The sequence below is a fragment of the Alligator mississippiensis genome, chromosome 5, assembly GCF_030867095.1.
Source record: "Alligator mississippiensis isolate rAllMis1 chromosome 5, rAllMis1, whole genome shotgun sequence".
In the NCBI taxonomy this organism is placed as follows: Eukaryota; Metazoa; Chordata; order Crocodylia; family Alligatoridae; genus Alligator; species Alligator mississippiensis.
In genome coordinates this window covers 216800070-216812581 of record NC_081828.1, presented here as the reverse complement: position 1 = coordinate 216812581, position 12512 = coordinate 216800070, and the positions used below count along the sequence as shown (strand labels likewise).

The 12512-nt window shown below is 43.2% G+C and overlaps 1 protein-coding gene across 5 annotated transcripts in view; it reads left to right on the top strand.

Moving 5' to 3' along the window:
• The window catches only part of SETD2 (SET domain containing 2, histone lysine methyltransferase), a 132212-nt gene that overhangs the window by 71718 nt on the left and 47982 nt on the right, over positions 1–12512 (top strand). For 2 of the 5 annotated variants that reach the window (XM_014596092.3, XM_059729256.1), the window contains exons 13-14: positions 6693–6741; positions 9651–9831. In XM_014596092.3, coding sequence (XP_014451578.2) covers positions 6693–6741; positions 9651–9831 — 230 coding nt within the window. Of the gene's footprint in view, positions 1–6692; positions 6742–9650; positions 9832–12512 lie in introns of those variants that run through there. The other 3 variants (XR_009462748.1, XR_009462747.1, XM_059729257.1) reach the window with 3 other exon arrangements.

The window sequence follows — 12512 nt, the reverse complement described above, 5'->3', positions numbered from 1 at the left end:
TTATTGGGAAGGGTGGTTTATCAAGCGCATAAATAAATAGGAGAGGAATAAGAACGAAAATATTTAAACACAGGTTACAACATGTACGCACTTGTGAAATTGTTTTTTTTCCCCCCAACCGTAATGTTATGAGATTTGTCTAAATATTTCACTTGAATCAGCAGTACTAAATCTGTCCAGAGGCACTTTCCTAGATTAAATGCTCTTGTCATCCTAATGATAATCTAAAGTCCTAATCCTGCAGATGCTTAGCAGGTGTTTCACTTTAATCGCACATAGTTCCAGTAACCTCAGTGAATGACTGATGGAAGCAGAGCTAAATATTTACAGGATTAGTTTCAAAATACAGTTCACAGATCTAGTTAATATAAAAGAAAATGCATACGCATTTTAATAGCTCTCATGTGATGCCCCGGAGGTTCTCGCTGTACATTCACTCTTGTGCTGCCTTTGTAGAGTGGGAGATAGAGATACAGCCTCTGAAACAGAATTTCTTAGACCTTAAATGCTGGAGGCTGCAAGTGAGAGATGAACAGTGGGGGAAAAACCCTGGTTATGCCCCATTCACTCTCCATGTCAACATCCATGCTGATACTGAGACAGGAGACTGGGCAAGATGGTCCCAGGGTCTGACCCAGTAAATGGCAATTCTTATATAGCTAGATATACTATGTATTCCTTTCTAGTATATGCTAGAAATGCCTGAGATAAAGATCAAAGTAGCACTAGGATCATCCTGTTCTCCTCAAAGGCATCAGCGAGCAGTAGGGTAGAACCAGCATCTTCATCTGCGTTAGCCACACCGGGGCAGAGACCATCCCTGCGCTGAAGGCCTCATCTTAAGACATGCAGTCATATGCAGTTTATTTTCTAAATCAGTAAAATGTACATGCACGCAATCAATTTGTGCTGGGAGTTTTCTCCTAAATTTTCTTTCCCCTCCCCCCCCACTCTCTTCTTTTGTGATGTCTTTATTCCAGTGTTACATGCAAATCATTGTTGCCATGGAAATTATTATGCAAGTCATAAATTTGTCACTGAGTTGACTGGAATCTGGGAGGAAGAGAGAGTGACCTATTTTCAATAACTTGTTTGAACACAGTTTGTAAAGGGTAAAGCACTAGAAAGTGTTATTGCACCCTTAATAATACTACTTAAAATTGAGAGATCTCCAGCACTTTACAGACATTAACCTCAACACCTCCGAAGCAAGCAAAGCATATCCATTTTACTCCACTTTCCACTGAAGTGAGGTTTGGGCATAGAAGGAAGCGAGAGCAGATGGCAACAGTACACAAGAGCTTAGGCCAGGAAAATGAAGAAAAATATACCATGTCACTTGGAGGAGGGGCTGCTCGTAAAGACAGCGTAATTGCCTAAAATGGAATCTGGCAAGGATGCCGGCCCTAAGGCTACTACCCACACTGTGCAGTTTTTAATGGTCCCAAATGGACCTCTGCTTTGTGTCTCATTTGAAAGGCAGTACAACAGTGCAGTGTTGGGGTTGACTAGGGGACCTCCCGAGGTCCCTTCCAGCCCTGCTTTTCTAGGATTAGCTCATAGATTCTCACCAAGCAGGTAGTTACCAGGAAAACGGATGCGTCTCTGAACCAATTAGTCTCCAAGACAGTGGTTTTCAACCTTGTTAGCCTCAAGGCACCCCTTGCAAAATGCCAGCTCTTAGCTTTCCCTCTGGTTTTTTGGGTGTTTTTTTTTGATTCTGGAAAAATACTAGAGCAGCTCTTTTCTTTGCAAAGTACTAAGACCACAACAGGTTCCTGATGCTAGATCCCTATTTGAAATCTCTGGGTTTGCATTGAGTCCCACGTAGGTGTTTGCACACCAAACATTCCTGTCGTTGTCCAGAGCACCCTGCAGCACCTTTGAAAGGATCTCTTGGCACCCCAGGGTGCCACAACATCTTGCTTGAGGATCACTGCTCTAAGGTGACACCCTGCTCTGCCATGTGCCTCAAAAGTGTGACCCTGTGGAATCCCAGATCTGCTTCCTATGGCACTCATCGCTCTCATCCTCCCAAATAATGGCCAGGCTTAATTTGAAATCTCATAAGATTGCAGCCCTCTGGAGTGACACGGCCACAGGGGAGAGCCTTTGCGAGTGCCAGCCTTTTTGGCAGGTGTGCTGCAAATTAGCCCTCCCCAGGTGCCACTCCAATCCCCTTTTCTGCCCAAGCTGCTGCTCTGCTTTCTGCCCTCTGCCCATGCTCCTTGTCTAATCTGCTGCTCAGCTTTCTGCACTGTCTGACACTGTGCTGCTTGTCCCTTCCCTGCTCGGCCATGTACCTTGCACACAGGCTGCTCATGCCACTTGGTTGGCCACCCCTGGCATATGCAGCAAACCCCTTTCTAATCGGGCATCTGGTAGAATGATCGCGGATAAAGAAGTTTTGTTTTAGGTAGAGAGAAACAGTTAGCCATGTTAGTTTGACATCAGTCAGAAGGCAGGGCAGATATGTACCTTTATGGACTAAATAAAATTATATATGTGTTTATATTATATATTATAATATTATATACGTGTCATCTCCAAAAAATGATGAAATGCTCATATCAGGCAAGGGGTATGGGTGTGTGTGGGTATTGGTTGTAACTGTGTTGGTCTGGGAACATAGGCAGACAAGGCTCTTTGGGTGTTTGTACATGAAAGCTTGCAAAGAACAATTTTTCCAACTATTAATTGGTCTAATAAAAGAGATCCCATTTACCCAAAGAGCCTCATCTGCCTATGTGTGTGAGAACATTTAAACAATCCGCTAGATAGGTTAGGTTAAGTTTGAAGCTTCATTATCTTGCAATAAATAGATGGAGGCTTTCTTAATTTGACTATGCCCCAAGGATTTTATTTAGTATTCAGGTAACATTTTAAAGTTAAAGTGAGATAAGTTAGTTATTTTACCCCCCCGTGAGAGAGAGAGGTGCACTTACCTTAGCATGCAGTGAGGAGTCGGGGACAAAGCAAGTATAAAGTTGTTGCTCTGCTCTACAGGAGGCCATACTTCCTCCAGCCAAAAACCAAAATCCTGGCCCAGCTAAGAGCCAGAGGGCACATCTACACATGCAGTTATGGTGCTGCAGTGAACTTGGGAGTTTATTGTTCCTGGGTGCTGTGTCTTAACATGCATCTGGGAGCACAGCACGTTGCGGAGCAGCCCTGACTGACGGGGTACAGGGGGTCAGCCTGCCAGCCTGGGGCTGCTCCCTTTGGCTCAACGTGCTGCGGAGGGGCTAGTTGGGGTGTGAGGGTGCTTCATTGTGGGGCTAGTTGGCAGGAAGCCCTCGCACTAAAGCACCCTTGTGCTTCAGCCAGCCAGGACAGTAGGTACACGTATGCTGCTCCAGAGCTTTTTTTTACTCTGCAGCAGGATAGTACTTGTAAATAAGTTTACTCCAGCTTAATAGGTGCGCGTGTGTAGACGCACTTTTACTGCGCAGCTAGTCTGTTGCTCAGTAGGCATTTCATGTGCTTGCCCCACAGTCGGTGATCTGCACCCAGCACCTTATCAATCTCAAATGACAATTTGCCATGAACTGACTGTTCAGGAGCCACAACCGTGCAGCTCCCGAGCCATGGATTGGCTGCCCCCCACAGTCAGACGTGCCGTTTCAGTGGTAATCTGTGGTAGTGCAGATTTCGCGGCAGCAGCAATCAAATCCTGTCTCGAGAGTTGCAGTGACTTTTGCAGTTCGAAGGATTGTGCTTGCAAAGGATGTGGGCAACATGGAAGGAGTCCAGTGCAGAGCAACAAAAATAATGAGGGGCCTGGGAGATGAGACTTGGAAGGAAAGGCTGATAGAGCTAGGGTTACTTAGCCTGGAGAAGAGAAGACTGAGAGGGGGTTTGATAACAGTCTTCCAATACTTGAGGGTCGACTTTGTAGAGTGGATGGAGGTGGGTTTATCTCTGTGTTAGGAAATGGGACTAGGAGCAATGGCCTCAAGCTGCAGCAGGGGAGATGTAGGTAGGAGACGAGGAGGAACTTCCTGACTGTCTTGCAAGGGGCGGTCAAGCTTTGGAACGGGCTACTGAGATCAGTTGTATAATATCCATCCTTGGAAACTTTCAAAAGCAGGTTAGGTGGACACTTGGCTGGGATGATCCTGCCTTGAGCAGGAGGCTGGACTAGATGACCTCATGAGGTCCTTTCCAGTCCTATTTTCCTAGGACCCCACGATTCGCTCTGAGGGCATTTACTGACCCTTGTTATTGAAGTATCAAACACCTTATAATCATGAATATGTTTCTACATATTGGGGAAAGACTCGCCCTCAGCAAGGAGATCCAGAGGGTCCCCTGGTGTATAGGTGGGAACAGAGGCACAGAGAGTTTGGGTTTCTCACGAGTATAAAGAAGACGCCTCTGGGAAGGTGGAGAATTGAACCCTGGTCCCCTGAGTCCTAAGGTAGCGCTCTAGTCCATGGATCACCCTTCTTTGAACAGCCAGAGATGTTTTGACATCATTAGTCTTTAGCCTTGACTTCAGCTGCAGGCAAGCAGAAAGTTCTTCCTTGGCAGATTAAAACTGAGAAGAGACTGAGCTTGATTTAAACCTTGTAAGTAGGCATTTGAAGCTCACCGTAAAGAGCACGAACCAGAAATGTGGGCTTTTTCCATTCTCCTTCCATGTGAAAGCTTCCCCGCTTGCACCTATGCCTCTAGTAAAAGAGACAGGCTCCAGTGGCAGCTTGCTTGCTGATTCTGCTCTTACACCAGGCGCAAACAGGAGGAAGATGAGATCTTCAAATAGTCCTAGAATAAATGAGGAAAACTCTTTTGAAATATTGTATTCTCACAGATACTTGCAGTTTTCAAGTGAGGCAGTAAGACTTATTATGGCAGAAGCCAGCCCAGCTACACAGCATTTTCTACCTAGACCTTCTCTATCCTGATCAGATAGTTCAGAAAGCTGAAGCGAGTGTTGGTAGCTAACCTTACAAGTGTTGAATTATTTCTTGACTCAATAGTAGAGATGATGATATCTTTTATTAGACCAGATTTTTGCAAAAAAAAAAAAAAATCTTTCATTGCAAGTTTTTGGGCACCAATGCCCTTCATCAGGCACTGGAGAAAAGATTGCAGAAGTTCTCCTGGGTAGAAATGAAAGTTCATATTTCATAGGATTTCACAGAGAACTGCATCTATAGATCTATATCTACGAATGAAATGGATGGAAAAATAGATGTTTCCATCTCTTGACTCCTCTGTGAAATCCTATGAAATATGAACTTTCATTTCTACCCAGGAGAACTTTTACAATCTCTTTTCCAATGCCCAATGAAGGACGTTGGTGCCCGAAAGCTTGCAATTAAAGAATTTTTTTTTTTTTTTTTTTTTTTTTTTTTTTTTTTTTTTTTTTTTTTTTTGCAAAAATCTCGTTGGTTTAATAAAATATATCATGTCTACTGTGAGTCCTGATTGCTTTTTCCTCTAGACCAGTGTGGCTACAACCTGGATACCTGATGCAGGGAATTCTTTCTTGACTCTCAAAGGGTGATCTTATCCGTGTATTGGGAGTGAGCTTGTCATGCAAAGGATTCTCATCAGATCCTTGTTGCAGTGTGTTGTCTGGTCACTATTATTCCCTTCCGCCTCCTCCCCGATGTGAGGGAAGCCATGTATAGTTCAGCGTCATCTCTGCTTAGTTCAGGTCTGCAATAGAGAGGCTGATGTTGCTGCCTCCTGTCTCGCCCTGTGTAAACTCTTCCATCTTCCCCCTGCCTTTGGGTTCAAGCATGACTGAGTTAAAGTGAAAGAATATAGCAGCCTTGAAGCACCCAGCTGGTTCCTTTTCTTCAAATGCCCAATGAGTCTGGTGAAATCTGGAAAAGGGAGGAGAAATTCTAGTCCTAAAAAGTTAGAAAGTGGAGCAGGTCTCTTGAGAAACATCCTCCAGCTTTGTAGCAGTGGTCGAGGCATAAGGGAGTCATTGCATCTCCTCAGAACCTAAGGATAGCACTGCAGTTGTGTAGCATGAAAGATTTGGATTTGCACTTTTGCTTTTGCACTTTCGCTTAAAAAAAAAATCCTACGGTGTAGTTGGGCTGAAACAGTATTTACTCAGAGAAATTAGATTAACATGTTCAGTCTGATTTATAGACAGACAGTTCCAGGATCTTTAAACCCTCTTCTTGAACACCCCGACTTTCCTGCAAAGAAAAGATTATACACTAGTTTCAGCATCATCTGCTGTAGTTCACCTAGTTTAGGAACATTATCACTGACAATACTGCAAGAGGCAGGAAGGACATCACATAATTTTGTAAGCAACCTCTGTTCAGTCAGAAAAGCCATGCTTTGACTTCTAAAGCCTCTCCAAGCTCACATATTTATGATGTTCAAGAAAGACAGCAAGTTTAGATGCTGCAGACCTAATTTCACAGCAGGCATGCTTAAATTTCCTAGAGAGCCACAGTAACACTTGGTGTGGTTGTATAAAATCAGCAAGCTTGATAGTTTGAGAAAATTAATGGGACACATCAGAATGGATGTGTTTAATAGTGTAAGTGCCTATGGGCCTGGACGCTGCTTCTGTTGCTTACAAAGTTGTGACTTTTTTTATTTACACTTTACCCTAAATTATTTGTCAGGATAACCCTTCCCACCCCACATCTTAAGCAGCTGTAATCTCAGTGTGTAGCTGCAAAATCTGACTGTTCTTCTGGCTTGTTTTGTAGGAGGTGTATCGAATCCCAAAGAAGAGTCAAGCAGAAAAGGAGAACAGCGGTATGTAATCAAGGGTACATTTTCATATATTGGTTGAAACTCTTAACTTCCTACAGAAATAGATTCATTTTCCCTGTCTGTAAAAGTAAAGGCTTATCGAAAATACTGTCTAGCATATAGCTTTATGCATAGCCTAAAAACATGCGCAAGCAATCCTCGTATCAGTGTACCAAGCAGGCCACCAGGTTACATTACACGAGGTACTGTGTGTAATTATTGGATGAGACAGTTATGCCTTGAAAGGGATTTTTGATACTTAATTAGGAAAGTTAAATGAAGAGTGGGTGAAAGGAAATAATATTGTCCTCATTTCCCAGCAAGAGTCTTTAACTCTCCTTGCTAAAGTTTCCCACCTGGCAAAACAGAGAATTGAACCTCCCCTCCTGGATCCCAATCCAGTAGTTCACCCTTGAAACCAGCATCCCCCTCTAGAGCCCATGCCTAAGCCAGTCATTGTCAACAGACTCATAGTGGGATGTATGACAGGTTTTCCAGTATGGAGAGAAGACTGTTCCTTAAACTCTGAGGCTTTCTCTTTGTGAGCTTGATACTGAGCTCCATAATTTACATTACCCCTACACAGCATATCCTTGCTGTGTCTAGTCCTCTGTTTCAGGCTTCATGCTCTCTGGGGGTTGCCTAACATTTTCTGAACCAGTTTAATCACTCCTTAGCTCATCAAAGTGAATAGGCTCCTGTGTGTAAATTAACCCTATGATAACCTGGGAAAGAAGTTAAATTGAGCATTGTTCCTAAGCTCTGTTTTGCACATCATTTGTTCTTCTGTCCGTTGGTCACTGGACCACCATGTACAATGGAGTTCAGCGTAAACACGAAACAGGGTTGATTATGTGGTTCTGTGATCTCACTAAATAGCATATTTGTAACGTCAGGCCAGAGTGGCTGCATAATTGAAAGTAAGTTTGCCCTGTTAGCACTTCATTGCAAAAAGAAGGGGAATTCAATATGTAGTTGCATGCAGTCTCAAAATCCACTACAGTGAGAACTTCAAGTGTTACGTGACTTTGCAGTTCATGGCCGAGCTGGTATGGCCTGCATATACCTTACACTGCCCATTTGCTGGGACTCAAAGCCTGAACTTTTCCCTTTCCTTAAATTTGAAACTAATGGGGTGTTCCTTGAGCACTGCCAAAAGAGCAGCTCCGCTGATCCTCCCAAGCAGCTGTTCATGTTACAGCCTCCTCAGACTGCAAGGCCTGTGCTAAAAGCCGGAGCGATGCAAAAAAGGCAGCTTTTCTGTTAGAGAACATCCCGATGTGCCCTGTGAAGGCTTACCCATTCTTCTGCAATATATAGAGCATATTGCAGGAGCATGGTTAAGCCTTCACAGGGTATGCAGGCTGTATTCAAATGTCTGGGCAACCTTCATTGTTACAAATATTCACGGTTTCTGTCACCCAGATCTTATCTACCAAGCATTTGCTTCTACAAAGCTGTTAATAGTATATAGGTGTCACCAGTTACCCGTTTAAGAGGAGTACAGTATGAAATACAGGGTAGGGCTAAAGAGTTCTAATGCATTTAATTGGTTGATGCACTTAATCAATGAGCGGATAGCAGATGTTTCTTACAAGGTTAGCAAATGACATCTAAGCTGCATAATTCAATGCTGGTCCTAAGTGAATTTGCATTCATTTGATATGCATAAGTAGAGCTTGCTGTAGCTCAGCCCTGTACAACCTGCAGCCCTCACTGGCCATTTGGTTGGCAGTTCATCACGTTTGCTACCCCTGTGATTTTGACTCGGTTGATTCCTGCTCGGCCTTCTTCTCCTTAACAAAGACTTGGAACTAGGATGCGGCAGCACATCTTTATCTTTAGTTTGTTTGAAAAACCTCTGGTGGTTTTGAAAATGTTCTGGGTTGCTGAGGGTACGACTAGCCAGATGCATTGCTCCTGGAAAACTAGCACATGCTTCATCAGTTTGACAGACAGCATTTGTAGACAGCCTGCCAATGCTTCTGAGTCCTGTTTTTCAAGAAGCACAGATACAATGCAAAATATTAGGACCTGTCACAGTACAGGCCTCTGATGATTCGTGTGACAGTGCCTTTATATCTACAGCAACATGTCGCCACTGTGAGCCCCATGTGTCTAAATCCATCACGAAAAGCACTGTAGGAGCAATGGATAGAGGGCGAAATGTTGAAGGATTTCTGTTGTCATGTCAGCATGTCCAACTGATCGGTACCCATCGCTTGGTAAAAGGTTTCTTTGCTAGTAGTTATATTCCAATTGTATATGAAAGAGTGGACAGTGCCAAAACATATCTCTGCTGATTGATATCAAAGGCAACCTCAGCAAAATGGACTTTGTCAGCCATACAGAATACATGGCGGTAAAATGAGATAATTGCCACACAACTTTACCACGCATGCCGTGCACTTTTCCCCTACATAAAAACATCTAGAATTTGTGGCCACATGCCAGTCAAGCCTGGCAAAATCCATGTGCCATGTGGAGCACAACGCATGTTGGTAGGTTTTATATCATTCGAGCCTTTCAGGGGCAAAAATGTCTCTAACTTTTGTGTTAAGAATTGTCATTTTGATGAAACAAATTTTCTTAAAATTCTGTTTGGAGAGGAGGAAAAATGAAAGCATAATGGCCTTTAATTTATTGGGTAGTACTTCAGGAGAGGACGAAGTAGCTATATAAAAAACCAAAAGTGTGTGTGGAGGGGGGGTGTTAAAACAAAAGTTTCATCTCCATCATAACAATAGCATAGTTCTGATTTTTGATATGGGGCATCCTGTGTTACATTTGTTGGAATGGGAATTCATTAAACTGACACCAAAAACCTGCGTACTGAAAGCAGCAAAAGGGAAAATATATATTCAAATATAGCAGATTTCTGTATCTATATTTTTACCTGTCTTCCTTAACAGCAGATCGTGGGAGAGATGCAGTAGGTCAGAGGGACCAAACTGCTACACCCAAGAATCCAAACCTGAGCAGAGAACGAGACCCAGAGAGGCAGAGCCAGAGTAAAGAGAAAAAGAAACGGAGAGATTCACTGTCCCCGCCATCTTCAGCATATGAGCGAGGAACCAAGAGGCCAGATGACAGGCAAGTGCTCTTGTATCCCCCTCTCCTTTGAGGAGAGCATTGCTGATGTAGCAGAGGGCGGTTGAATGCTTTAAAGCTTCTCAAAGTAAAAGTTGCCAAAAGAAAAAGAATGCATCTGATTTTTGAAAATATCCAGGAAAGGAAGGAAGGTCCTTAACTGGCTGACAAAAAATTACGTGGCTATATTAGTAACGGACTGGAGAATGAGTCTTTTATTGTCCATGTCAGTTATTGTTGCAGCTGCATTTGACAAGATAACTTCCCAAGAGCAGTTTGCACGTGTATCAAATACACATTGGTTCACCTGGTAATCTTCCAGGACTTCATGGGAATGAGTTATTCTAGCGGTACAAAAATCTGCACCCATCTTCATTGGAAATGGGGAATACTCCTGCAGGTGGTCAAGTCTCAAAATGAACTCATCTGGAGGAGATACTGTGCTCTAATTACAATAGCATACAGTAGATCCCTGCATGCACATTACGAACGCAGAGTACCGGGAGCTAAAGCAGCAGAATTAAGTAGATTCTAGGGACAGATTCCTCAAAAGCGCTTTTAGAAAAAAGAATGGGAAGCAATCCAGCAGCTGTCCAGCAAAAACTGACCCAAGTAAATATTCTCATATAAAAAAAGGCAGCAGTGTTTTTCTCATCATTCCTTTCCCTTTTCCCTCCACAAAAAGCTTCGTTGCTTTTTGTTTGCTCAAATAAAGATGTTGTTATGGCTTTAGAAAGCATCGTGGCAGCTCCGTGCTATGATCCTTTTCCTTGGGAGCGTTTACTTGGCTCATTTCCCTTACACAGCTAATCCACAAATCAGCTTTATCAGCATAAGGGAGATCAGCGATGTGCTGCTCTTCCTGTATTGTTTGCTATTTTATAGCGCTTTTTCAGCTTTTAAAGTTCTTTCTAAACGTTAAGTAATCCTGCTAAATACCCTGCAATATAGGTAATCAGTATCTCCACATTACAGAGAAGCAAAACTTTAAAATGAGAGGATAGAGGTTCTGCCAGCTGAAATCAGGTTTTCTGAAATGACTATCAAGTAGTTCCAACGACTGCACCTGCTCCTGAGCCCCTGTGTAAACTTCTGTCACTCGATAAAAATAAGTTTTATCCCACTTGAATAGACTTTGAAACACCCAGGTAAGCAGAGGAGCTGGGTGGTCGCATTGGGGAAAACAGTGACATGATCTGTGCATTGAAAAATCAAACCAAACCAAACTGAAGAAATAATAGTTCTTTTCCCCTCATTTGCAGTAATTGTGGGTGTTAACAGTCCAAAGGGAGTTTGGAGTTTTGTGTGATGCCATCAGTCCAGGGGTACCATTCCTACATGTGGTAGATGCTCCCTACCCAGAAGACTGTAATGACTACATAGATGAGACTAGGGGCAGGAGAAAAGAAATGTGTTCCCATTTTCAGCCCTGAGGAGGAGAGTTTGACTTACCCAGAATCACCCAGGAAGCCTGAGCTAGGAACTGAGCTGAGATCTTTTGAGGTTGCCTTCTGCTCCTCAACCCCACGGCTAGGAGTGGCTGGTTGCGAGGCTTGCAGAAGTCATTCTAACAACTCCAGCACATGGTCTTTCTCCCGGGCCTCTAGCTCCTTCCTTCGCCTCCAGCGAAACTAAACGAGAGTACATGCGCACTTTCTTTATTCCGTTGCAATTAGGACTGTCCTGTGAAAGAAGTGGGTTTATGTAGGGGTTGAGAATTGTGGCAAAGTACTGAAATCTCCTGCCTCCATTCCACATTAATCCTAGTAGATTCCTTCTGGTGAATCGGCCAACACGGCCATATTAGGAAGGGGAAAATATTCCTTGAATGACAAGAAATGGACAAAAGTATGTCCCAGGTATTTCATGTGGAATATATGCATAAGAAATCAATTAAAGAAACATCTATTAAAGAAATCCATAAGAAACATTAACTCAATTTGAAGAAGAACCTTTAGTTTCATGTGGAATCTTAGCCTTTCTTGTAGCACCTGAGCCTTACTGGGATGACCTGAATTGGTGTTTTTAAGCTCCCATGTGTATGACATTGTAAAGGCACTTCTTTGGAGATGACATGGCTCCTACTCTTGAGAGCAGACGTACTGCTGGAGATTGAAGGACCTGGCATGACAACTGGCGGGCTATTTTGGGAAGTGAAGCAGAGTGGGTGAAGCTCTAAGGAAGTAAGGCATAACACTTATGCAGAAGTGAGCAATGTTTGGAGCTGATCAGAGGTAGCAGAGACCAATAGAGTTAATAAGTGTCTCAAATTGGTGTCAAAGCTGCTGGTTGCAGCCGTGTTGGTCTCAGGACACAGGCAGACGAGGTTCTTTGGGTAAATCTGATATCTTTTATTAGACCAACTAAAATGGTTGGAAAAATTCTTCCTTGCAAGCTTTCGTGTGCAAACACCCTTCTTCAGGCAGAGGCAGCGTCACATTGGTATCGGGCATTCTTGGAGTCAGGATGGAAGTCTTGTTTTATTCTTGCTAGTTGAAATGATGTGTCCTTGTCAAAGCCCGTTAAAGCATACAATACGGTGTGCAGAAACTCTGAGAAAGAAGTGACTCTTTATATCTGCATCACATACACTGTTCTGAATAGCAGGCTGAAAGGATGCAGTCACTTTTCAACAGCGGTGAAAAATGTTTAGTAACACCAAACACTAATGTTTGGGGAAGAAA